Source organism: Sus scrofa, chromosome 15 (genome assembly GCF_054392235.1).
Source record: "Sus scrofa isolate SSC_HxYL_T2T_F1_AM1 chromosome 15, Sscrofa_HxYL_maternal_Yorkshire_Landrace_v2.0, whole genome shotgun sequence".
NCBI classification, from domain to species: domain Eukaryota; kingdom Metazoa; phylum Chordata; class Mammalia; order Artiodactyla; family Suidae; genus Sus; species Sus scrofa.
The window spans coordinates 126,757,897-126,785,865 of record NC_139397.1 but is presented as its reverse complement, the minus strand read 5'-3'; the positions used below and the strand labels follow the sequence as shown (position 1 = coordinate 126,785,865).

At 37.8% G+C, this 27,969-nt stretch overlaps 1 protein-coding gene across 50 annotated transcripts in view; it reads right to left on the bottom strand.

Moving 5' to 3' along the window:
• The window catches only part of MAP2 (microtubule associated protein 2), a 300,883-nt gene that overhangs the window by 36,080 nt on the left and 236,834 nt on the right, over nucleotides 1–27,969 (bottom strand). For 13 of the 50 annotated variants that reach the window (XM_021074986.2, XM_084998926.1, XM_084998929.1 and 10 more), the window contains 6 exons: nucleotides 19,144–19,257; nucleotides 16,387–16,464; nucleotides 6,563–6,808; nucleotides 1,069–4,824; nucleotides 664–870; nucleotides 357–491 (listed from right to left, as the gene is read on the bottom strand). In XM_021074986.2, coding sequence (XP_020930645.2) covers nucleotides 357–491; nucleotides 664–870; nucleotides 1,069–4,824; nucleotides 6,563–6,808; nucleotides 16,387–16,464; nucleotides 19,144–19,257 — 4,536 coding nt within the window. The remainder of the gene's footprint in view (nucleotides 1–356; nucleotides 492–663; nucleotides 871–1,068; nucleotides 4,825–6,562; nucleotides 6,809–16,386; nucleotides 16,465–19,143; nucleotides 19,258–27,969) is intronic. The other 37 variants (XM_021074995.2, XM_084998939.1, XM_084998942.1 and 34 more) reach the window with 6 other exon arrangements.

Below are 27,969 nucleotides of genomic sequence, written 5' to 3'. Positions count from 1 at the left end.
GCATGAGGGAGGTAAATAAGCAAAATAATGATAATGCATACCACGGTTATAGTCATCGCCATCGTCTAACCAAACACACAGAATGAAAATAGGAATCCCCAGAACGTGACACTAGAGCACAATGCCAAGATACAATCACTGTTAAGTCTGAGCATGACAAAGAAACAGATGGTCATGACCTCTTCTGCAGGGAGGAAAAAAAAAGAATAATGATACAAGACACTTAATAGCGAAATTGTTCATGACTGCTGAGATTCTTGGAAGAAAAACAAAATGAAGCTGCTACAGTAATGAGATAAAAAAAAAAAAAATACATGTCTATGTTTGCCAGCCACATTGCAGAATTGATCAGTCACCTGTCGTTTTCCGCTTAACACAGGAGAGATGAGTTGGTCTAGTATATTTGATAGCAGGTTTTAAAATGAATTTCCTGGAGGGAGAGTGGGCCTGAACTTCTGTTTTTTTAGCAAGTTCAGCCTTCTTATAAACTGCTATGAATAAGAAAACACAAAAAGCACACCATCAGGAAAAAATAAACACTTGGAGCAAACCCGAACGAAATTTCATCAATAATTAGTTACCACTGTTAGGCAGTTTCTTCTACTAACAAGTAATAATGAATTACTTCAAAAACATTTTTAAAGAAGTGATTGTTAAATGAACCTTTTTTCCTTCTCACTTCATCTCTGGAGACTGTGCTAGGTTCCTTTTTAGCTATTTTTCTTTCAGGAGTGGAAATTCTGCCTCTCCCGGTTTTAAAAGGCTTTTCTTTTCTATGTTTCTCAAGAGATGGTCTCCGAGCTTCCTTGTCAGCTTTCTCCTCTTTAGGAATAGTTTCTAACTGTTCTGTCATGATGCTCCTATCATCATCTGCGGATCAAAGCAAACCGTGACAACAACAACAACGAAAGCATTAGTAACAAATGTACAAAATTCTTCATCTCTTTAACAAAATGCAAAAACATAAGAGGGAAAGGTCATTTAAAAATGTTTAAAGTGAAAAAAAAAATTCCACTAGGTCACTGAATTTTATTTGGGAGTAGGAAATTTAAAAAAAATAAGGCACACCTTGAGTGTCCACCCAGAGGCTGTCAGCATCCATGATGGAGTCATCAATGGTGGTCTCGTCTTTGTAATCGTCATAGGTTTCTGTTTTATACTCTGAGAGTGCAACTTCTTCTCTCTCAGGGGAAGCTGGAGCCTCGGGGGAGCCATCCTTGGGTTCAGCCTGGGCTTCAGCTGCCGCTTCTACTTCAAGCTCTTCTTCGGCACGAGGGGACGGTCTCCTTTCTACCTCAGGCTGCTCCAGGGCTGCAAAACGCACGCTGTGGGACCCCGACTCCCCTTCGTCAGTTGTGGTTTGCACGACAGTGATGAAATCGTCCTCGATGGTTACAACGGACTCAATTACTCCTTTGTGTTCACCTGGGCAGGTCTCCACAAATTCCTCCCTGACACCTGGGACCCCTAGGTCGGTAATCTGAAGGGTGTCTGAGCGGAAGAGCAGTTTATCATATTCTCCCCGGGCTTCTATCTCTTCTTCCTCGCTTTGAGCCTCTGCTGGTTCAGCTCCAGTGGCTTCAGGCAATGGCTCTGTAACATCGGAGGGCGTGATAGATATATCTGGGGTCTCTTTGCTTTCTTCTTTTGGTAGCTGAATAAATTCCATCTGGACATCAGCTCTCTCATCTGCAGCTAAATCAGCCTCTGAAACAGCAGGTGCACAGGGGACTTCCACAGACAATTTGACAGCAATCTCATCTTGAATTAGAGAAGATTCTGGGGAAGTTTCCTTCTTGCCCTCATCAGCTTTCAAGGATTCCATGGTGAGGCTTTCATGCTCACCGCTGGACTCATAAGATTCTTCTTTGTCTACAGCCTCCTGGTGCACCAAGTCAGGCTTGGCTACCTTTTCCTTGACCTCTGTTTCACTAACTTTGGTTCCTTCTTTCACGTGGCCAGACTCAACACCCATAAAGGCATCTGCCTCCTGAGGTGCTGTGGAGGTGATGAGGTCCTGGGTAGCTTCAAGTTTAAGCTCTGCTGCCTTTCCAGCCTCTACATTTAGCCCTGAGGCCATCTGTCCAAAGTCACTGATTTTAACATCTAATGGACCCTGGTCAGCTTTCTTTGCAGCAAATTCCAGTTCTGGTTCGGCTTTTTTGGAGGGTTCTACCTCAGCAACCTCTGGCACTGAACTAAGACCTTTCTCTTCTTTCTCAGCCAGGAGAGGTGAGGCATCTTCTGATACTGTTGGTTCTTTGGCTGAAGCTTGCTCGTGGGTTACTGCTAATCCCAAAGGTTCCACTTTATCCTCAGCCTCTTCTGTTTCCTTGGCATGTTCTTTTGAATCAGCTTGCTCTTCACTTTTCTCTAGTACTGTATCCAGCTTATCGTTAGCTTTCCTCTCCTGATCAAACTCCTTACTCAGTCCTGATTTGTCACTAGAGATATGTGGGGCTGCTTCTTTCTCGGCACTGAACTCATCTTTGACTCTTCCGGCAGCAGCCAGTTTGACTTCAATCAAAGAAAGATCTGTGGCCAAATCTCTTCTCACTTTATCATCAGTGCCTTCATAAAAGGAACCACTCTCCCCAGATAAGTTCTCGGTGTCTTGAACAGGTGATGGGAGTGGGACTGTGTACTTATTGAAAACACAGTAGCCCAGATCTTCGAGCTGACTGTCAGTTTTAACAATGACATGGTTTTCATCAGTGACAGGGGGCAAGCCAGTGCTACTCTCCTCCACCACAGTCTCTGATGGGACGGATTTTCTCCTGGCAACCTCGGCATCCGCACTCACGGAAGCTAATCTCGACCTGGTGCCCGCCAGATCTAGCATTTCAGGCAGGTCAGGAGCCATGACAGTACCATTTTTGTAATAATCTTTGGCTAGGAAAGGCGACTCACATGTTGTCTCTACTTGGGTACTTTCCTCTCCAGTAGCTTTTTCTCCTTCTATCTGTTCTTTTTCTTCTTTGCCTTCTGTTGGGAAGCAAGGGGCCTTGTCCACTGCAGGTGTTGTGGCTGGAAGGTAATCATCTCCTTCGTCCATACTTCCACTAGTGTTGGTTAGAATATCAGAGGCCAGAGGAGAAAGATCATGGCCCCGGCCAAAGTTAAATCCAAGGGCTATAGAATCCAGGCAAGACATGGGCAAATTGATGGACATGCTTCTTTGTTCAATTGCAGACCTACCACCAAGTCCTAAACTCCTGCTTAGTGTCAAATCATCCTTATTCTTACTGTGGAGATCCCTTTTTTCCCCATACACTTTTGGATCAATAGTGAACATTCTTTCTTGAGGAGAACTGGGTTCTTCAGGTAAATCAGATGGATAACTCTGTGCGAGAGTGCTATATCCTGCTTCCTGTGCTGGAGCACTGGGTTGGGATTCTTTCTCTGCTGGAAGTCCCTTGTCGCCATTTTTATACATGGGAGATACGGTATCAAAAGACTCTTGGGCACTTTCTCTTGTGTCACTTAGCTCATAGTAATCACTGCCTGGCTGAGTACTTTTTGTCACTTCTTCTTTCAAGGCAGATGTTTCAAAGTACTTGGACATTCCTGACTTATCTTCATAAAATGGCATGTCAAGCTCAGCTGAGGGTATAGCTCCAACTTCTTCAACCTTATTATCTTTGTCAGCAACTTTTTCTTCAAAAAGCTCCTGGGTGGCACTCTTTTCGCTTGGTGCAGCTGGCTCGATCATGACTTTTTCCAGTGTCTTAGAGGTCATGGCTAAATCGGTAACTGCTTGCTCCAAACTTATGGGGAATGAGTCCTGTTTTAATATATCTGTGGGAGGCTCCTGGCCTTTCTGTTCTTCTTTTGAGTAAGTGTGCTCTGTGGAAGGCTGAATTACACCAGTTTCTTCATCTGTCAATTTCAGGGGTTCACTCTCTTTTGGCATAGCTTCTTTTTCAGAAATGGTTGTTTTTTCTTCAAGTTTTAGGTGAGGTTCCTTTTCAGTAAGTATAGATTCTTGTCCACTGAGGATGGGAGTCTCTGTTATCTGCACACTCTCTTGCTGCGTTGCCCCTTTCTCTTCTCCTAAAACTTTCTCTGGGATGTGCTTTTCCACGATTGAAAGGTGAGAATCTTTGGGTGAGGTAATTGTCTCTGAAGCTGGTGCTTCTGCCATTTTGTCAGGTTGATCCTTATGGGGCTCTTCAACTTTAGAACTATCTTTGGCAGTCGCTGGGCTACCAGTTTCTTCCAGAGATTTTTTGTCGTCTGGCTGTAATAGGGCAGGGGCAAAGGGTGATGCTTCTGCAACAATTTCATTCTTCATGACATCTAGAGGAAGAGTAAAGCTTCCACCCTGAAAGGGACTTGGCATAGGAGAATCAAATTGTTTCCCTTCCCATTTTGGGATATCCTCAAGTACATCTTTTTCCTTCATGGGTGTTAGAGGGCCAGGAGATATTGGAGCAACTAAACCCCACTCGTCCTTTTTTGTTTCCATTGGCATTTGGATGAACCAGTCCTTTTGCTCTTTTGTAGCTGGGGGCTCTGCAGGAAGGCCAATATCAGGTACCACCAGGCTTGGTTCTGTCTTCTGTTTCATGTCTTCTAGGCTGGCACCAAGAGTATGGCCAAAGAGAGCAGGAGGTTCTTTTTCTTCTTCTGCGCCTTGCATGTCTTTTTTATCAGGGGAAATTTTAGTTGTCTCAGGCTGAGAAACTAAGGCAGCATGTTTAAGGTCTTCACCAGGCTTACTTTCTTTCTCAGATTCCTTTTCCTTCTTGTCTAATGGCTCGGTTGGAGAGGGAGTCAATTCCTGTTCATCATGGAACTCCATCTTCGAGGCTGTAAGTACACCTGAAGTAATTGGGTTGATTTTTAAACACATAATAGGCAAGTGCTTTCAGGCAGTAAGCTTAAAATTATATTTTGAAATGGCAAATGAATGGTAGGGAATAAAGAAAAACCATGAAACATGCAAGCATGCTACTCATTTAAAAATCAATATGAAAATGTCAGGACTGAGATACATGTGTACAACTGCTAAAATGAACTCCTATTGTGAATTAATGTATCCAGAAATTAATTGTAGTAAGAGTATATTCTGACTACTCTTTTTTTTTTCCTTTGTCTGTTTGGTTTCTCTAAATAGTATGTGATGTATATATACTGTAGTAGAAAAAAAATTTCATGTGCTTTCTACAAATAAATATTACAGATTAAAGAATATTGAATAAGTAATGTTAACAGTACAAAATAATCTATATACCAATCTAAATATGGAAAAGACTTGATTTCTACTGAACTTTTTCTTTTGTTTTCTCATTGCATTGGCATACCAGAGGCAGAAGGCCAATTACTTTATAATAATATGCATTAAATAATTTCAGTTAATTTGACCAACAAATGCCAGAGCCAATTTCAGGGGCATTGAAAGATTACTACCATAAATTTTTAAAAGTCATGAGATTAAATTTCAATAATACAAAGAAATAATTGCTATTGATTCTATATGATATGACCTAAATATTGACAAGTCAATTTCCACCACATATCAAAATTCTTAGGTCCTAATCCTTATTAAGTCTGTATGACAGAAGTAAGAAAATCTGAATTACAGTGTTAATACTGGGAAGTCACGCCGTAACCAAATTTTAAAGAGAGTCAACTATGAAAGTATATTTCTCCCCTTGTTCATGATCTTATTCCCTGGAACCTGGCCAACTGGTGATGCGCTGACCAGTACTGGCTTTAGAGATGCTTCACAGAAATTAAAAGACTCTTTTAAATTTTTATTTGTTCACCATTCCAAAAGACTTCCGAGTCTCATTTGTATTTTATGATCAAAATTATTTCATTGTGATCATCATGCTTAAATGCAATCATCTAGAAAAGATTTGGGGAAAAATAATAAAATTCAATCACCTCTCTTGGAGCAAGTGTATGGATCACTATTACCTTATATACGTGTGTGTTGTGTTGTCATAATAGAAAAGAAATAGTCGATGGACTTTCTAATCAAGGTTAGATGAAGGAAAACTCAAGAGACGTGATGATCAAAAGGGTTGGCTGCCATGAAAACGAAATGATATGAGAAGCATCAGCAAGAGCTTTTAAGGAAACCAAACCAGTATTCATCGAAGCACAAAAAAATATAGCACACCGCGGTTGCAAACAAAAACAATTCCACCACTTAAGCCTGTATGTGCCAAAATCCAACTCTACGATTCGAAAGAAAAGCATATGAATTGCTGTCCCCCCCAAATAAAAATAAAAATATACATGTATTAGCAATGTGACTGGCAAACATTTGAGATGAGAGGGGGCGGAAAAAAGCTCACATAGCATCATCAGCCTGGCGGCAAAGCGTATTGTATCGTGGCAAAGTAAAACCAGGAATCAGCTGCAGCAGTGGAAAACCAAGCTGCCACACAGCGCCTGCACAAGCACACTCTCTGCTCATTAAGGCTAAAACAGCGGTCTTGGGATCACGAGAAGACCCAGCGATGGACCGGCATAGGAAAGGCATCAGGTTGGTAAGCTGCTGAAGAGACCATTTGCAACAAAACACATGCAAATCCTAAGAAAGACACACCTTCCCCGGCAGAAGAAGGGGTTTTTACTTCTGGAGACACCTCGGTGACCTCTTTTACACTTTTCTCCTGTGCGGCCCCGGCGGGGGCACTCTCTTCAGCAACTACTTGGGCCTCCGAACTAGACTCCACTTGGCCCTCACTGAGGCCCTTGGGTTGGTCTGAGGCCTTGGCAGCCCCACACTCTTTCTCAGGAAGAGTGGCAGGTTTCTCTTCCTCAGCCATTGGACTCTCTAGCGTTTCTTCTTCTTAGGGATGAAAAAGATGTTGACATCATGACCACAGAACAACACATGAAACAACAGAAAGATTACTCAAGGAACACTTTCAGCTCTATTCTATTGACCTCACGAGAACCTCTTTTACCATTTGAATGAGCAAATGAATATCCTAATGCAATGGACATTATATATTACTTAGAAAGTTATTGTGTATAATATGTTAATAATGATGCCTTTTAAAGTCTCAATAAAAGGCTCTTTATTTTAAAACTTGAGAGCTGAAAGGGTTTATTGCTCTATTACCCTTAGTGGAAATGGCAGTAAATTGCACACATGTGGAAAGCTTGGCTGGAAGTAAGAGATGGTGCTGCCGGATAACAGATGGTTGTGAAAAGATAGATGCACTGATGTGCTGAAACAAACCTTTAAATTTGTTAGACGTGCTGTTTTCTCCAATGCAGGAAGCCCCTACATGTGAATTTCTGATTATTTAAGACATACAAACTTGGCTAAAGATGTCTTTGGGAATAAAAAGCGTGGCCTCAAATAATATCCAATCAACTACCTTATTATCAGCTTTATTATGAAATCCATCAAAACCCTTTAAAATATAAGTTATTTAGTATTTTTAAGGCAGAAGTCAAACTCCATTTATTTTTACTTTCATTGCATTATATGATTGGAGAATGTAAAATTTTGCAAAGAGTTAGTAAAATATTTTGAAAAACAAGGTCCAGGTAAAATTAATTTCACTACTACTTAGAAATGTCTACTTCTGGGACACAACTGCCATCATATTATTCAAACCACTGAAATATCAATAATATAGTTCTTGTATAGTTCTCTTTGACACTGAATAAGAAAGAAAATGTGCATATTATCTATAAAGCCTCATTTCTGCAATTCAAAACAAAACCACCAAGGAAAGATAATTGAGTGGCAACAAAATTGCCAAACTACCCTCCCCAAAGATGTATATTACATGGAAAAATGTTAACAGTTAAAATGTAAAAAGCAAATTTATGAAGGCCATGAATTATCATGTTCATTTGTTTCTCATTTACACTTCAAATGCCAGTAAAATGAATCCCATTTTATTGCTTAGGAAATCAGAAATATATAAGCTGTATTACAGTCCTGCAAGTGAATGACTCTTATGAAATTCCTATGAAACAATTATACATTGTTTAAATGGCCTTGTGAGAAAGACTACAGATGGCAAAGAAAGAAATTTTTTGAGAAATATTAAAACCCTTAGAGGGGAAAAAAAGAGTACTACTTCTATTTCCTTGCATTTAGCACTCAGATACTTTCATTTTTGTAACTGAATTATGTCAGCAACATTTTAAATGTTCAGACTTAATATGAAGGCACTTTTTATAATGCCACAGAATTAGAGATTTTGATTAAAGCTCAGAAACTTTTAATATAGTTGCTTTACTAATGTCAACTGATTGGATAAAATCTAATCAATTTAATTTACGTGTTTTCCAAACCTATGTAGCTTTTTAATTTTCCATTTTCTCATTTTGTATAAATCACGTTTATTTCCACACCTGTTCTTTATTCAAAATTTTACATATTTTTCTCAAGTGTTTTAAATTCGCTTAGTTATACCCAATATGGATTATGTTTCTCCATCAGAGTGTCTGAGCCATTGGTGCTCTTTGTTTTGCTAAAGGACCCTTGAAGGGGTTTATAGCATGAATGTATTTGGTGAGCTATGAGCTAATTCCTCATTGCCTTGAAACTATATGCCCTTACATTAAATATTGTCCACACGAAAATACACTCTTCACTTAAGCATCAACTAAGCAAAAAAAAAAAAAAAAAAAAAAAAAAATTTCCTTGTTAGAAGGAGGCCACCTCTTTTATCCTCATCAGAGCCAATCTTACACTAGGGTCTCCACTTTCATGAGGCTGGAATGGCAAAAGCTTTCAAGCTTTTCCTTCATTATAGCCCACTCCTACCAATCTGAACCAAGATTTAGGCACCTGGGGAAACTTCTATAGTTTTGGTAGATGATTAAGTGATTTTTGAGAAACAAATTCATTCCATAACCTTTATTCTACCCCAAACAGGTTGCTTCCTTTTAAAGAGCTATAATGTTAACATTGCACTAAAAAGAAGTCTACTCTATTCAAGTCTGGTCCTAGTAATAATATTAAGTATCTAAGAGGAAAAATTATATTAGGGGTCATCTTCTTTGGTTTGGATAAAATAATATATTTTTCCCTACTGATCTATCTGCAAGGGGCAGCAAGAAGTCATATTTTATTTGAACCTTTTTTTTTTTTTTTTGCTTCCTTCTCAGAAGCAGTGATATAGAAAAAAGGATGTACTCACATGTCTCAAATAAGGCTTCTTATATGTAAGTTGTTGAGGCATCTGGATGGACATAAGCTATATAGGGACTTCACTTTCATATGGAAAAAACAGGATCTTACCCCTCCCTCCCCACATATGAAGGCACACTTAGTATGAAGCATGTGATCAAAGCTGCAGGCTGGGGAGGAGGAGCAAAAGGGGACCATGCTTGGTTCACCTTTCTCCTGGCCTAAGTGGGCCTCTGCACTCTGCGCTGGGACACTGGGGAGCACACTAGAGGTCCATTGTGAGCTGAACAAAGGATGCTCATAGTACTCCTCATCGGAATTGGAAGGGTCATCATCAGGCACAGATACTGAGATGGAGGGGGCTAGGAGTCTACGCCTCTCCCCACTGGTGGCAGGTTCGTGGCTGGGGAACCTGTGTAGAGGCCCCACTTGATCCTCAGCCCCTTCATCTACAAACAGATACACAGGAAGAAACTGCAGGGAGAACTGGACAAGACAAACACAAGATCAGACGAACCAGACAAACACCTGCACAAGGACACAAGGCCACGGAAGCAGCACAGCAGGATGGAGGGGAATTAGCAAGAACAAGCTGATGGAGGATGGGAGATAGCAAATGTTTCATGCTTCAGTAGCCACTGAATTTAAACTATCCCTTAAGTAATCTTGCCACTGATCTAAAGGAATCAAATGCTCTGACACTCCCACTGCACAATAGAAATTAATCTTTACATCCCCCTCAAATAAGTCAAAATAACCACAGAAACACTGGAACAGAAACGAAGCATTCTAAAACAAATGCATTTGTTAGAAGAAATTCTTTCAAGTACATACATTTTTCTTATGCTTTTATCAATACATTTATAAGTTAAAAAAGAAGAAAATTATTCGGACCTAATGCCTGCACAGCTATGAGGGAGAAGAGGCCTGCTGAAGTACAATCTTAATTATCTAGTAGACTCACAGTGCTAGCATTTTGGTTAATTTAATTTTTAGTTAATGACTTCAACCAGAAAGTAATTTTTAATTTCAATCCTGTTAAGGAAAATCTACAATGCATTATTTTTCTTTCCTGTAAGGGGAACAGAGTCGGTGTAGCTTTTTCTTTGGACGCAAACTCCTAGGCATCCTTTTGAACCTTGATTCTCATTTGCCTGACTGTGAATGTACGTGGTTTTAAGACAGTACCTAGGAATATACACTTGTTTTCTTGTGGTCTACGTCTCTTCTAAAGGCTTCACAGATACAGTTGAGAATTTCTACAGAGTTGACTTCCCATTCATTGTGATTTTATTCTATGCAGTTTCTCTTGCACTACTGGCTTCTTGCTGTTTCCTTATCTCAAAGCCCTAACTGCCTATTTCTCATTGAATTGCTAAAGGAACTGTTCTTATTTCTACTTTTTCCTGTGTCTTGGATTAGAAATCTGCATTATTATTTCCTTAGATACACAAGTGTAGGTCAGTCGGTTAGCTTAGCATTTGAACTCCTGAATATTTCAGTGAGCCTTAAGGATGATGGGAAAGAACAATATTTGGCTGCTGATGTGGTGCAGACACTACATCTCAGGCCTATATGGCAGGTTACTTAATTTGCTAATCACTATTTATTTACTTACACAGAAAAACACTTTTAAAAATTTGTAATTTTCAATGAGAACACAATTTGTAGCATGTATCTGTATAATTTTTACATCTTTCAAAACGTAAGTAGACAGAATTACAGCAATAATTTGAAAACATATTTTTAGGGCAACAACTTATTTGCAGCCAAATGAGTGCTGACAACTGGAAATGAACCTGAAATCATAAGGATACTAAAATAACATTTCGAAGAGCGAATACTTTTAATCTTTTGAACACATTATTTACTGATTGTTCCATGGAAATTGTTTCTGGATGAGTGCTCAGAACTCTCAGCCACAATGCTTATTATATCATGGGCTAGAAGAAACCTAAAATTATAGTAGATATTCTTAGTTTAACTCGGCACGATTTCTCAGCTGAGCAGACAACTGGCTGAAAGCTGGCCTACAACACAGGCTGAATCATAAGCCCTGGGCTTGTCACATGTCCTGGCCATTCATATTTCCTCTGGTAGACTCCTCATGGATGCAAGTCCCTCCTAAAACGTCTAATACCTTCAACTGACTACATAGACAACAGATGAGTGAAAATGGCATATTTGCCTTTCCACTTTTCAATATTTTCTGGGGAGTGGAGCAGACTACCAGTACAAAACTAAAGAATTTAAGGCTGAGACTGATTGTTTAAGGCAATACTCCTTGAACGGTTTAACCTTTTGAAGATTTTGGCATCCTCTTTCTTGTTGCTTGTTGCTCTTTTTGAAAGTGCCAAAATGTGAAAACAGGCCAGAGTCTTGCTTTAGATCTGTAACATTTCAAAGAAACAGTACCTTCTATTCTGAAAACTTTGAGTCATCAGAGAACAGCAAGAAACTTGAAGGGTTTTCCACTAAAGTAGTTTCTCTGTAGTGTATGTGTGGCCCTTAGCCAGGCAACTTCAAAAGGAATGTCTGGCAAAGCCCAGTACCCTCTGGGTACTATGGGCTGCTGCACTCCAAATCTCTGCTTAGGACCTATGAGCCTGCATCCATCTTCATTATAAGTCCCGGAGATGTGCCAGGGAAGTGATGCTTAGAGGATCATGCCTGGCTAGACCAAACAGTGCACCAGGTTCCAATGGCAGAGCTAGAAAATAGATCATCATTTGCTACCAAACTGTGTATGGCTGGGGGTCTGGGTTCACACTCAAATGGAGGTGGGATACATAATGATTATAAATAAATAAATTATAAATGAGTGAATTATAGATACAGAGTCATTATAAACGAATACATTATAAATAAACACATTATTTACTTGAGAGTGGTTTAAAAAAAAAAAAAAAAAAAAAGGGAAATCAGTCCAGTGGCTTGTAACCAAAAGACTCTCATTAGAAGATCACTTTGCTTTTATTGTCCCACGGTAAGAGCCTAGATAAGATACAGCTGTAGGGATGCAGTGAAGCCTTGTTGGTAGGGACTTAGATTTGGGTTTGAATTCTGGATAAGCCTCTTACTAGCTATGACATTCTGAGCAAGGGTGCAAGTGAATAGTAACTATCTGGGTGGGTTTCTTGGAGGATTAAACAGGAAGATATGTGAGGAAGTGCCAAGCCTCATGCTCATTTTTATATATGATAGCACCTCTGTCTTCAGTCTGTCAAAGTTGTCATGTACCTTTGCCCTTTCCTTTCATTTGATGCATCAAACCTAGGCTTTATGAAAAAAATGCATTCCTAACAGTTCTGCTCTTTAAGGTCAGGACTGCATGTCTCCTGTTACTGTGAGTATGTTTGCTGTTGAAGTTTCTGCTTTTACCACAAAATAGTCTATTTCATCGAAGAATGTGAAAGGACAGGGTAGCCTTATGAACCTTGGACTTTGACATGGCTCTTTTGCATAACTGCTAATCTTTCAAAATGAAGCTTACCTGGTTTCAGTGGAGAAACACATTTTCCCAAATTTACTTTCATCTAAACCTTTTCTTCTAAAAACGCATTTGAAAATTTATGGCGACCAAAGTTTGCCACACAAAATTCAGCCTTGGCATGACAGTCCCATCTGGTACAAATGAGCACTTTTTTGAGAGACCGAATCTCTTAGGGTATCAGTGACTCAGTGATTTTGCCTGCCCTGGTATCAGGCTTCTGCCCTATAGTCTGGGGAAGCTGGCTCGCTTAGATTGTTTTCCACCATCTCTAAGCCCTTGCCATTCTCCAAGCTCTACAAGCTTTTGATTGAGGATGCCTCATTTGGCTGATTGCGACCCCAGAATGATATGGGGGGAAACTGCTTCAGGTTAGCAACTACGGTGTGGCCACATCGCTGACACAGGAACACACCACCCCAGGGTTCTGCACCAAACCTAAGAGGGCAGAAATATTTCTGGTTCTGTTTTCAGATTTTTCCAGTGTTCTTGCTTGGGCTTTCAAGTTCTAACAGTTCAGTCCAAATGACAATGATTATGTTCAAAAAGAAAGAGGAGATTAATTTGAAAACATAACTATTACAGTATTGGTTCACAGTACCTGAGTTTCTTTTCTAAGTATGCTGTTTGTTTAATTTTTTCATCAAAATCCCTTTGTTTCTTAAAATAAGCACTTATTCTGGGAATTTAGACTCTATCAGTTATAATAAATGAATATTCATAAATGACAGTAATTAACATCTTGAAGTATTTTTAGTGGAAGCTTTCATGCTTCCCCTTCGGGAAAGTACAGCCTTTAAAATGTTCGATAATGAATAAAAAGAAGCATATCCTCCAAATCATTGAATTATGGCATTCACTGTGCCTTTAAAGTTGCTTTAAGGGTGTGTTGAGGAGGGTGAAAAAAAAAATCTCCTAGATGAAAAATCCACCTGTTTTCTTTCTACCCAATGTGCTATGAGCAATATATCAATGGAATTTTGGCTTGATCTTTGCAAACTGATTGGTTTGAAAAACTGAAAAGTCGAATCCTGTCTTGTGGCTTTCCACTAATTTTTTTTTCAGATAAAACAAAACAAAATAAGTTGTTATACGTACTTCGAGAGTGGTTCAAAATAAAAGAGAGGGTCTAGTTTGATTGCCTAGGTCAAAAGTTTTTCAAATATTTAAGGTGAGATGATTTCATGATCTTTGAAATGAATGAGGTGGAGTTTGTAAAATACATAAATTTTTCTATATAACTCAAAAATACGATTATCCTTTTAAAAACAAATCATTAAACCTTTGTATGGGTTAATGCTTTCTTTTGAAAAAAATGAAAATTCAATAAAGAGACATGTTTGGCTTGAAAAATGTTAAGAGTAAAATATCCTCAAATTACTTTCAGTGGGAAGTCAGCTGGCATTTTCCCCAAATATATGGAAATAGCTTGAGGAAAACAATCCTAAAATGTGAGGGGATGGTTACTCTGGAAAGTGACACCCAAGTTACCAAAGTGTGAAAGCAATTCTATATTTTATTTGTATTTTCATTATACCCATTGTACTGCTCTCCAGAAACAGACCGGATGAATCCACAGTTGGATGGGAGGACCTTACTGTCCTTTAGGCTCCAACTCCACCAGGAGAGTAAGAAAAATAAATTACTGTCCCCTGGTTGACTGTGGATCCACATCATACCCCTCTCTGGGTTAAGAGGATCCTCAGACACTGGAAAGGCTGTAAGTGGGGGGTTCAGAAATATGTTCAATGACCTGAGGGAAGTACAGCTTTCTACTGCCTTCAAAGTCAAATCCTGGTCCCTGAACCAAGATAGCCACGGCTCACAACCTCCTTCACTGCCCTACCCCTTTCTTACGTGCTAGCCCTGGGACTCCTGGAACACTTCATGTTCTTGCCCACCTGAGCACTCTTGCACACCCTGATCTTTCTGCCCAAACACCCCTTGCCTCCACCTTTGCTTGGCCAACACTTCTTTAGGCTTCTAAGATTAGCTCCCAGATTGTTCGTTCATCATCCAATAAAATAAGACTTTTCTTCTCTCTTAAAGCAACTTGTTCTTTTTCTTCCTAGTGCTAAGCTTATTTTTGGATTTCTGTTCATCAGATTGTGTGCTTCTTACAAGCAGGGATCAGGGCTGTTTTGTTCACTAGTGTATACCCAGAATTTGAAGACTTCAGGGAACATGATGGGTGCTCCATAGATGTGTACTGCATGAACAGATGGACATAAGGCCAAAAAGGATCTTTTTATGAATTAAAAGGTCAAATCGCATTTTCAGAAAATTAACTAATAATCAGTGGCTATAATGACACTAATTATATGCACTGATTTTAGTCCCTAAATTTTCTTTTATTTCTTAGAGTAACTTAATTTAACATCATTTCAGTCAGTAATTTAACATCATTTAGTCAGTAAAATTAGAAAAGAGTCTCAATTTAAGAAAGGAAGGCCTTGCTAAAAAGAGCTTTATGTTTATAAATCCGTGGCAAAAACAAAGTATGTTTATTGACAGTTTATAGTTTAGTAACTTAGAATAATCTCTAGTTAGGGATTCAAAAGTTAAATCTAATTACAGATTATAAAGAGATAGTGAGTCCTTTGTGATGTTATTCAATTTTCAACACAAAATGATCTCTGAAAGGGACAACAAAAGGAAAAAAAATAAGTAAAGTAATAAATGAATAAAATGGAGAAGAATCAAAATTCTAATTTAAGTATATGAAACCTAAATTATATTGAAACAAAGGAGCTGTAGCTTTCCTCTGTCTTCTCCCGTAACTCTCAAACAACAGACGGAAGTTAACTGATCTAAGTCAGAGAACCAATAATAGTTTGCTTTCAAATGGTGCCTTTCATTTCAATTCTAAATGAATATTCTTCAAAGGCATCTCTCTGTTTTATCAATGAGAACTGAAAAGCTGACATGACATTCCATGTTGAGTAAATGCATAAATAGATTCATGGACAATAAGAGGTCTCAGCAGGAAAGAAGCCATGATCTGTTTCCAGTTCACTACTCTCAATATCAGATTCATTCACTGACTTCTTCATTATTCATTAATATTTATTGAGAGTTTGTTACAGGCCAGACCCTGGGGAAGCCTTTGGCAATACAATAGTGAGCAAAACAGAGACAGTTCCCTGCCAACCCTTCCATAAAAAAGTGTGGATTTCATCAATAAATTTATTTTTGTTCAGTCACTTATAAAATTAAATTGTATCTTCTCTGTCAAAACATTCTACACTAAGTAAACTGGTTCTCTGTAGTTATTTAAATTTAAACAGAGTTGTCTCTTCCCTTACCAAGCAGATTTTTCCCTTTTTTTTTTTTTTTTTTTTGTCTTTTTAGGGCCACACCCGAGGCATATGGAGGTTCCCAGGAGGCTAGGGGTCGAATCGGAGCTGTAGCTGCCCGCCTACGCCAGAGCCACAGCAACACAGCGTCAGAGCCGTGTCTGCGACCTACACAACAGCTCATGGCAATGCTGGATCCTTAACCCACTGAGTGAGGCCAGGGATCAAACCCGTGTCCTCATGGATGCTAATCAGGTTCGTTTCCACTGAGCCATGACGGGAACTCTGTATTTGTCTACTTTTGATACGGCATAGATAAATGATTATGCATTTAACTAAAGTCTTTGTTCTTCTTGACTATTTTATACAGACAGCTCCCAAGCTGGGTCACATGTGGATCCATACTCAAGCGTAGTGCTTAAAGACTGAGGTTTATTTACCCTTATTAGAAGACAAACCTCAAAGAGTCCAACAGAACTTACCTTCCTCCACTGGGACCGTCTGTTCCGAGGCTGGTGATGGGGGTGGAGAAGGAGGCAGGTTAGCTGTCTCTTCAGCTGCTAAAGATAAAACAATGGAAAAAACGAGACACAACAATTAATCCTATTAGGCCAGTAGATGTGTAGGCAGTTCTGCCATCCGTGAAAATGATTCTTTATGAAATTCAGGGAAAGACGCAAAGTCAGATGCACTTATTTTTGGTCCCATTACCTGATTCACATATTTTTGGAAACCTAAAAAAAAAAAGAGCATTTAATATTAAAAAAAATCATTTTGTCTTCTCCATAAAAATGGATTAGAGATGGCTGCTAAAAGCCTATCATTATTCCCATTCATTTGTGTCTGTTTGTTCAATTAATAAAATATTTCATTCTGGTTCTAATCTACTAGTATTCACACAGGCAAGCATTTTACTTTGGATTTGGCTTGACTGGCTGAAAAATATTAGAGTCTCTCTTTGGTTGCCCTTCTTGATCTGGAAACTAATCACAGTTATTTTTGGCAATGCATGTTTTATTTTTTTATTTTTTTCACTGTATGTTTTAAACAACATTTTGTCTACTGAGTATAACGTCGAAACCCATCTTCCGTATGTACATTCAGAAAAGAAAAAGAAGCTGTCACAGCCTGAGGCAACCTTCAGATAGAAACATGTACTAGTGGGAGCTGAGAAACAGTCTGCTCTTGACACTAAACAAAAGAAGGACCAAAGAGAAAGGTGCTAAAAGATGGAATTCATTCACACTTAACTCCAAGTTTGCCTCTTCAAGACACTTACTTTCTTTGTGACCACTCATATGAAGGTAAGAGATTTTCAAAAAGAAAAATTTACCAGTCAGGGCCAGTGGTAAAATCTATCTTAAAGATCACGTGGATTTCAGTTTCATACAGCACTTAGTAGAGGCAGCTTTAGTGTGAGAGGCAATTTTTTAGGTCCTTTGCCCTGTGGGCTTCTAAGGTATATTTTAAAGTTTCAATTTTTTTTTTTTTTAAAAAGGGAGCATTTCCTTTTTAAAAAGAAAGAAAAGTTGCCATTTGCAGCAATATGGATGGACTTGGAGGGCATTATGCTAAAAGTGAAGTCAGAGAAATACAAATACTATACAATATAACCCATATTTTGAATCTAAAAAATACAACAAACTAGTGAATATAACAAAAAAGAAGCAGGCTCACAGATATACAGAACAAACTAGTGGTTACTGGTGGGGAAGGGGTTGGGCTGTGAGAGGTACAAACTATTGGCTGTAAGAACCTTCAAGTATTGTACAACACAGGGAATATGCCAAATACTTTGTAATGATGATAAATGGAAAGCAGCCTTTAAAAATTGTATAGGGAGTTCCCGTTGTGGCGCAGTGGTTAACGAATCCGACTAGGAACCATGAGGTTGAGGGTTCGGTCCCTGCCCTTGCTCAGTGGGTTAACAATCCGGCATTGCCGTGAGCTGTGGTGTAGGTCGCAGACGTGGCTCGGATCCCGCGTTGCTGTGGCTCTGTCGTAGGCCAGTGGCTACAGCTCCGATTCGACCCCTAGCCTGGGAACCTCCATATGCCGCAGGAGCAGCCCAAAGAAATAGCAAAAAGACAAAAAAATAAAAAAAATAAAAATAAAATAAAAATAAAAATTGTATAAAAGATAAAAACAAATTTAAAAGCAAAGGGGCTTTCTTTTATTTCAAAGAAAAGAATTAAACTACTGAAAGAAGGTTAATGCTTTAGATAAGTTTTTCCCTCTCTGTTTTAGGAGGAAAATAAACCTCAATAATCAAAGAACATACACTGACTATAATGGAAGTATTTTTAATTATCTTTCTGGGAGAAGAGACATTTTTATTGTTTAATTTTTTAAGACAATGGAGTGCTAATTGGAAAATCAAATTTAAGGATATATTAGACTGTAAGAGAGAAAAAGAGATATGTATTATTTTTAGGCTTTAAAAACCATAACTTTCTATGAGTTAGTTATATCTATCTATGAAATAAACATAAATGTTGAATCTAAGAGGGTCTCCTTTTTTGTGTGTTTCTGCATGTGTACACATCTCCTTCAGCATCTAGCGACCTATCTTTCTATATATCTATTGATTGATGGCTCTATCGAGAGTAGGGGCAGCAAGTCTTTGGCTGAGGATGCTTTCCCTGGTGAGCACCATTACACGACCTGTTTGGCCCTTCAGGGCATTTGACATGTGGTGGAGGAGAGGGCAAATGCTATCTCATTGCCCTTAAATGAATCAAGCAAAGACCAGTACCATAGATGGGATACAACAATGCTGATGATTCTAACAATCTTTGGCTACAGGTTTTGTGAAGGTGTTCAGAGAGACCAGAAGACACTCTAGTACAGATAGTCATTAATCAAAGCACATCAAGGGAAACAATTATCTCTAATGAAAGCACTGGAACATTTTCCTTATGAGTGGGGGCCATGATATCAAAATGCACTGGCTTCATTTTTATAATAACTATTCTTAGTGGTCTGGAAATGAAAATTCAAGGGCAATTTTAGAGCAAAGTCTAATTATAAGTTTCTTGTCCTAAAGATGACCACAGTACCACAATGAGCCTGTTGAGAAAGGTGAAAATAGGTCCCATCCCACCCCAACAGAGGTGTTTGATGAATGTCACAAATAGGGATGAAGCAAGAGATATGGCCTATCTTTGAACATAAAGACTTGATCCTGTGGTCAGGGCACAGCAGCCACAGACCCTGACCCGAGGCTCTTTCGCATTTACCTAAAGGCAGAGCTGCAGGTTGGTCTTTATGCTGAGCTTCTTTCTCCTGTTCACCTTTCAGGACTGCTACAGCCTCCGCGGTGACTACTTGAACTATCCTTGCAGACACCTCCTCTGTAATAAATAGTAACAAAAGGAAACAAAATGATGAGCCATCCGAAACAGGTAGCAAAAAGGAAAAAATACTCAAACAACATAGTTGGTTAGATTTTCACTGTCTTTCCCCTGAAAGAGTGCAAGAGATTTTAAGTTGCAGATAAATTACACATACACAGATTAAAAAAAAAAAAAAGAGAGAGAGAGAGACAGAGACAGAGAGAGAGAAAATAAAAAGAATTGTTATTCTAGGATTGTGGGAGCTAAGCAAAAGGAACATAGAACAAAAGAAAAATAATTAACTTGTATAGCAGTTTATATTTTAAAAATGTTTACATACAAATAGTAACAATGCAATATTTTGTACCTAGGGAAACAAATGCAAAGAGAAGAGAGGATGCAGTTTAGATTTAACTTAAAAAAACTGCTTTATAGTTTTCTTATAGTTTTATAGACAACCTTAAAATAGGCTTCTATGCTGATTTGCAGAAATACCATGATTTTATAACTGAAAGAAGATGCTTCAAAATGTGAATGTATGACTAAACAGCACTATTTGGGATCAGTTTGAACAAGAGAGCTTAAGAAAAACCTGGGAAGTTAAAATCTGAGTGAAACACAGGGAAATGATATAACAGATTATCTCTTTCTAAAGAGCTACAACTTTTCCAGATAGTGGATGTTTTAACGATCTTTAAGGTCATATAATATTCAACATAGTCAGGGCAACAGTTTCATTAAAACAACAACAACAACAACAACAAAAACACAGAGTGGGAGGGAGGTTCATTACTAAAATGATAAGTCTGTGAGAATGCCTGACAAATGGTTTTTGACCTGAAATGGCATCTACTTAATCATATCAGTGCTAACTTTATACAACCTGGTCATAAAAAATTCAGGAAATTATGTTCCACATATTATCAACCAAAAAGGAAAGAAACCTTGGAGATTAAAAATATTTTCTAAATTAGAAATGAATTCTATAGAATTTAACTTTTCATCATCTTTATATAAAGACATCTACCATTCTAGGAAATAAATCTACTTTACAGCCCTAAGAGAAATAAGCCACACTGGATAAAGGAATGGGTGGGATTTGTTCTTATAATTTTAATCAAGATTTTAGAATAAAAGAGTTCCCGTTATGGCTCAGCAGTAATGAGCCCGGCTCCAATCCATGAGGATTTGGATTTCATTCCTGGCCTTGCTCAGTGGGTTAAGGATCTGGGGTTGCTGTGAGCTGTGACGTAAGTTGAAGATGAGGTTGCAATCCTAAGTTTCTGTGGCTGTGGCATAGGCTGGCAGCTGCAGCTCTGATTCCACCCCTAGCCTAGGAACTTCCATATGCCCAGGTGTGGCCTTAAAAAAAAAAAAAAGAAAAAATTTTAGAATAAAGATTTCATTAAAATGACGGTTTATTATTGGAATTTGCACAAGCACAGGGAGATCACAAGTAGGCTGGGGACATTTGCCTGTTTTTTACCTGGCTGGTTCATTTAGACACAGCCTCCACTGGAAAGGCTTCCTCCCTCCATCCAGGATGGTAGAGACTACAGTGCTTAACACGTAGGCTTTTGGGTAAGCAATTCACTTGGACCAAATTTATCTGAACTTTAAAAGCTGGATTCCCAGATTGAATATATTTGCCTTTATATGTTTAATGCCCCAATTTTTAAAATAGCCACTTGACACTATAACCTATGTCTATAGTCTTAAGGAATGTACTATAAACACTCTTATTTAGAGCCAGTAGCAGTAAATGCAGGAGATGCAGTATTTTTAAAATACTATATGCTCATGATGTGCCAAACCCTTTGTTGAGGTGCTTGCCCACATCATTCCATTGCTTTATTTACTGTTATTACTCCCATCTTTCAGATGAGGAAACAGAGAACTAATAGGATTAGACCAGAAAAATCTTATAAATAGCATACTTATAATACCAATTTTCAAATAATTAAGATATTATAAAATGCCCTAGATACTAAAACTAAACTAAATGTGATTTAATATTTCTTTTATGTTTGAAGTATAATTTTAAGAGGCTGGAGTTCTAATTCAAACTTCAAATATCCAAAGAATAGGTACTGATAGGCTACTAAAAATTATTTCTGAACAAGCTTTAATTTCTAAGCAAGGCTCCAGCAAACTCATTTTACATATTTATAATAAATACCAAGTTCTTTTCCTAAAGCACTTTTTTTTTTTTTTGTCTTTTGTCTTTTTCTTTTTAGGGCCGCACCCAAGGCATATGGAGGTTCCCAGGCTAGGGGTCTAATCAGAGCTGTTGCTGCTGGCCTACACCACAGCCACAGCAACGCGGGATCCGAGCAATATCTGCGACCTTCACCACAGCTCACCGCAATGCCAGATCCTTAACCCACTGAGGGAGGCCAGGGATCGAATCTGCAACCTCATGGTTTCTAGCCGGATTCGTTTCTGCTGCGCCACGACGGCAGCTTCCAACATAAAGCATTTCTTTAGACAATACATTTTGCATCCTTAATTTAAACAAAGTAGGATCTTTTTTCAAATTGCAAAACATGTATGGAAAATTACAATATCAAATAGTAATGATATAATTCATCCTTATAAGCATGCTTTATCCTATACAATTTAATTCATGGCTTCACACAATTTTAGAGCTAAAAGAGCTTTCAGAGAAGAATTTGCCTACATCCTCTCATTTCATAGATGAAGAAACAAAGGTTGGGTGTTCTTATGGGATTTGCTCTCAAATTCACACAGCTGATGGAGGCAGACTGAGATTAGAACCCAGGTCTCCTAACTATTACGATCTTTCTCCGAAGCAGAAGAACAATAGAAGGAATAATAGAAAAATAACCAGAAAATTCTCTAGCAGTCATATGTGAATGGCTAATGGAAATAGATGAACTCTTTTAAAGGTATGAACCAAGGAAACATACTCTCTGGAGTGCTTGTCTACTAATCTAACCTACACTAGTGTTCTTCTGGATTGTATTTTGAGACTATGAAACAAGTGATTGACCACAATGGAGCAATAATTATCTGTCTATTTATCTATCTCCCTACCTATTTACCTACATATTTTATAGATTATCTATAATAGATAATTTACCTCAAAAAGATGGCTATTTTATTTCTAAGAGACAGTACTATTTTATTAGCATTTTTCTTCCATTTTAGTGTTTGAGCAGAAGTTTTTATAGTTATTCCAGGTAAATAAATAACAAGAACAATCACTAAGGCATTGTAAACAGGAATACTAATTGCTATGCTATTCAGTGGGGAGGGCAGAGGAGGGGGAAGGGCTACAAGTTTTCATGAAGCCAGGGTGCTGGGTAGGGTTCTGAACAATCTCGGAAAGGGTGGTATCCCAACATGATATTTTCAATGGGAAAAAATACTGCAGAAAGGGCTCTTAGATGTCAACATTGCTTAATAATATTACAAAAAGGTTTTAGGTTTTGCAAATTGCCACTTGCATATATTAATTTTCAATGAACTCACTAGAGTGTTTTTTTTTTTTTTTTAGCACTTTTAGCATCCAGGTGTTTTATGGAAAACTGGATATAATAGAGAGGTAGAGCAAGCATTGCAGAAATTGTGACATAAATAGAACCCACATGCCCTCTGGGTCATTCCTGCATCTCCCTGTTGGCACATATGCCAAATTTAGTATCTCCCTAGAGCACTTCGTAAATATACCTTGAATGGAACTGTGTTGGTACACAAGCCTTATCTCCCCTACTATGTAAAGTTTTCCAAATCAAGGGCCTTTTCTCTGTCATTGCTGAAATCCTTGAAGCTTCTCTCATTGATTGTCCCAGATTGGATGCTTAACACAATTGGTTGAAAGGATGAAATATTAACAAGACAGACTTATCCATGACATTTATAGAAATTCAGAAATAACCCATGCTTATTACTATATTTACTAACTTAACCCACAATTTATATCATATACTATATTCTTAAGATTTTGATGCCATTTTAGAATAGTATTTCTTAAATGCACGTCCCAGATTCTTCTGTATCTATGGATGAGTTTTCTCGGATCTGAGAGTAGTTTAACATAAATTAAATTTGCTTAAATTAGGAAAATAATCTAATAAAAAATAATACAAATCTACTGATTTATATGAATAACTTACAACTGAGCTATCCTACACTATTTAAGTCTTTCTGTTTAGGATTATATTTAGAATAATTTTGAAACCATGGAGAATTAGTTTATATGTTGTTGGCTAATGAGAACAGAGGTGAACCGAATATAGTAAAGGATGCCTTCACACAAGGTGGAGGCCAAATGACACCGTTATGGACTGTACAGACTTTCAAAATATTTTGAACAGAGACAAGTAATGGGAAAATTGAACCATTACTTGTCTCCAGTCAGTATAGACATAGCCAACCTATATAAAAGGCACTGCATCAGCTGGCACCACATATCTTGTGCATGATAATTTAGTCTTAGCAAAACAATATTTTTAAATTTAGATGTGAAGTAGTAGGGCATATGAATTTTTTTGGTTTTGTTCTTTCAGAGACGATTAACTTATAAATGTGTTTCATAGTTGAATACACTGATTTTACATTTGTATTATTAAATTAAAATTAGTAAAAAAATAATTTAGCCCAATCTTGGGAGAAGTGATCTGTTTTCTTCCCTCAAAAGAATGTAACAGATTATAAGAAATACACCTTATAGAATAATCGAATAGGCTGTGTGGGAACCAAGTTCATGACACGCTGTCTTCCATTTTGGGAGAAAAATGACATTGTTAAAACTTTAAAAATAGGAAATAATATATTTTCTAACTTTAATTTTACTGTGAATTTAGGAAAACAAAAGGATATAATTGTTCTGGGGGTTTCAATTGGTCTAGTCAACTTCAGTTGGTCCACGGAGGATGGCCTTTTCCCATGGGAGGGCTAATTCTTAGCTCTCCTGCATAAATCTCACCCTTATAGCCTGGGTCCTAAAACAGGAGCAAATTCACTCAGGGTTCAGGCAAAGTTCAGGGAGGATTAATGGTAATCATGGTAAACATGTACAGAAGACAAAGGAAGACAGTCACAGAATCAGACCTATGAAATGACAACATAAGAGTTATGATGTGCGTGTGATTATATTCTTGTATGTATATATGTATGTAACATAATTATAATTATATAGTTAATTATATATACATATACTTTCTTTATTCGCTCTATGAGTATTTATTGAATGCCTCCATTTATCTATTCATCCAGCGTGTTTTTCTATCTAGGGATTACTGTCTTTTATGGTGTACATTAGAGGACGTCACATGGACTTTTGTTTAGAGATATGTGGGTATAAACTCCAGCATTGCTACTTTCTAGTTATTTCATCTTAGGAAATTTACTCAAACTCACTGAGTTTCAACTCCTCAGCCAAAAGATGGAAATAATAATAGTGCCTATCTTACAGGTTGTTGTGGGGACTCAGTTACATAAAAACGTAATAGGCCTTGCACATCAAGGACTCAGATAAAAAGAAGACCTCCCACTCGTTCTTCACCAAGGTGTTTTTATTTTTTCCTAGTCATATATTGTTTTGAGTCTTCTACTTTAACATTTCTACTTTAAGAAAGAGCAACAGGATCCAGCCCAACTAGGCTATCATTATGATGACTACTGGAGAATATGGTTAATCTGCGATCATCTATGTTGATGGCCAAGGGCAGTGGGTTTGTTTTGTTTTGTTTCTAGACAAAGCTAGAATGATGCTGTTATTTATTCTCTAGCCTCATTCCCACTTCCCTAGCTGTGTAGGTCCATCTGCTCTATATTCCAGCCAGTAAGTCTCAATATAGGACTGTCTTCTAGACAGGGTTCTTAAAGACATGAGAACCCCTATATATTGCCGATGGTAATTCGCAACATGAAATGCTCTTTTTTGAGATTAGAGATTAGACTGAATTTTTGTTTGTTTGTCTTTTTTCCTTTTCTAGGGCTGCTTCCCTTGGCATATGGAGGTTCCCAGGCTAGGGGTCGAATCGGAGCCGTAGCCGCCGGCCTGCGCCAGAGCCACAGCAACGCAGGATCCGAGCTGCGTCTGCAACCTACACCACAGCTCACGGCAACACTGGATCCTTCACCCACTGAGCAAGGCTGGGGATGGAACCCGCAACCTCATGGGTCCTAGTCGGGTTCGTTAACCACTGCGCCACGACGGGAACTCCGAATTTTAATTTTTCATTGATTATTTATTCTACCTCCATATTCCCCTTGCTACTTTCTAGTCTAATTTTTTTGTTGTTCTTTTCTTCCATATATTATATGTATAAAATTTTGAATAGGGTGCAGTTACTCAGAGATTAAAGATGAATATAGATTACATGTAAATTGAAAAAATACTATTCATTGTATTTAATTAAAAGGTAACAACATTGATCTTCATAGCTGAAAATATGACACTTCTTGCTGTAATCTGAAATTCTAAAAGGCTCATTTCTTTTGAACACCTAGAAATTTTCTGGAAGTAGACATTTTCAGTCTAAGTTAAACAATATCTTAGTTAAGGAGCTTGTGTAATATATATTTTATTCTCTCTGGTTAATGTCAAGGATTTCGAATTTCAGTGAGGAACTTATAACCAGTATTTGAATATGAACTTGGTATTATTTTATCAGCAGTGTTATTATAGTAATGAGATAATTTCTATAAGGAATACAAAAATAACTCTGATGTGTCTGTAAAGTCATGTCCTCCCTAAGCAAAATGAGTGATAACTTGAAACTTATCTAATAAAGGATCTGCCTGTACATCAGTTGGGATGGAAATATTAAAGATGACTTCTTTAAAACAAATTCATCTTATAACCTCTAAATAATGTTATTGATCATAGGCTGATATAAAATTAAGGATATAGCCCAGGAAAAAGAGCAACAGGTGATATCACATCATCACTATGTAGATAAACATCAAAAGGTAAAAAGAGAAGTCTGTCTTGTAAACATATTCTGGACAGCAGAGACAGGATCAGTATTAATAAGAGGATCAAAGCAGTCCTCGGTAGATTGAATTGAACTCTGGAAAGAAAGAATGCTTTTTCTTGTTATTGGATAAATATGTTGATGGAAACGTATCCCACCAATAGGAGTAAATGGATATGAGAAACTATTTGAGACGTGTTCTCATCTACAGAAACGCCCCCAAAATACCATGCCAAATTATGTACATTCTTCTAAATAAAGCATAAATATCACACTGCAATGCAAGATGATTAAGCAAGTTGTTAGACTAGGCACTTGTATTTCCTACCAGTTTTATTTAATCCACACAGTAGTACATTTTCAAGGTTAGAAAACTGGTAAAATAATGGATGAAGGCTATTTACTGTTCCATTTGGATATCACTTTGATTTACATCAGTGTAGCACCAGTATTTTATATTTTGGATTCTGGTGTCAGAAAATATGGAATCAAATCCTCTCTTTATCTCTTACTAGCTGCAAGTAAGTGATAATATCTCTAACCTTCAGTTTCCCCATTTGTAAAGGTGACTAGAAATGGTATTCATCTTTTGGTATGTTATGCCTGATTAAATTTAAAAATAACATGTATATATAAAATATATCACATGCTTATTTAAATTACATATTACTGTTTTAATCACTACCGTCTTATCATTGAGTCTACTATCATCATTTGACAAAATGTAGGTAAAGATGAGAGTTTTTGTCATACATTGGGACGATTCTGTCATTTTTCTCAGTGAGAATCTTCTTGCTTGAATTTTGGGTCATTACCTAACAGACAACGTATCAGACTCTTGCCACTTCTTATTTAAACTAAAATATAAAGTAAACTTTACTCTACCCTTGTACCATGCTATTTAGCATTATAGCTAGATCAAACTCATGCTACACCACTGCTATGCTCTTCTGGTCACATTATTTTGTGATGTCAAATTTTGCTGCCAGTCTGAGGCCCTGTCTTTAGCATATATTTGTGGTTTGGTTATTTTTTTTAATGTAAATCTATCAATATTGCTTGGTAGATTTAAAGGAAAAACAATGGGGTTGAAACTTTCTCAGTGGCTCTGACAATTCCAACTTGGTTCTGAGCAACATATGACATTGTTGGTACACACAGAAGTTTGATTTTTAATGTGTACCTTTTGGATTTTCATCAGAACCAGCTGTGATTACTTGAACATGCAAAGCCTCACCAACTAGACTGTGAACAAAAAATCCAAGCAAGTTGGCATATGCCTGTGAACATAACTGTTGATTTTTTTTTTCAGGTTGTTTTAGAAAGAAGTCAGAGATGTTGACAATATATTCAACCATATGGAATTTAAAAGCCAGTAAGTGTTTTTGCTTTTAAGAATAACAAGCATAACAGTGCTGTGTTAAAAGAAATGACAAGTAAGCCTACCATACACTTGTGAAAGCAGGAAAACAAAACAACTCTGGACAGAATGCTCCTGACAAGAAAAGCTTTTTCTCAGTAGGGTACAGAATGGTTGCCTAGGAGATGGATGCTAATTGCTGCTGCTGCTGCTGCTGCTGCTGGAAACTAGTCAACAAGGAAAGCACTGTGTTCGAAGTGCTCTGCTAAACAAACACCCTGGATAAATTCATAAAAACAGGGAAAGAAGGAAAGTTCCTTGCTTCTACTTTTTGCTTAATTTGGAGAGTAAATGGTCTCTCTGAAGCTATGTCCTGTAATCAACTGGTGATGAAGGAAATCAAAAGAGCAAATTGGTTGTTTT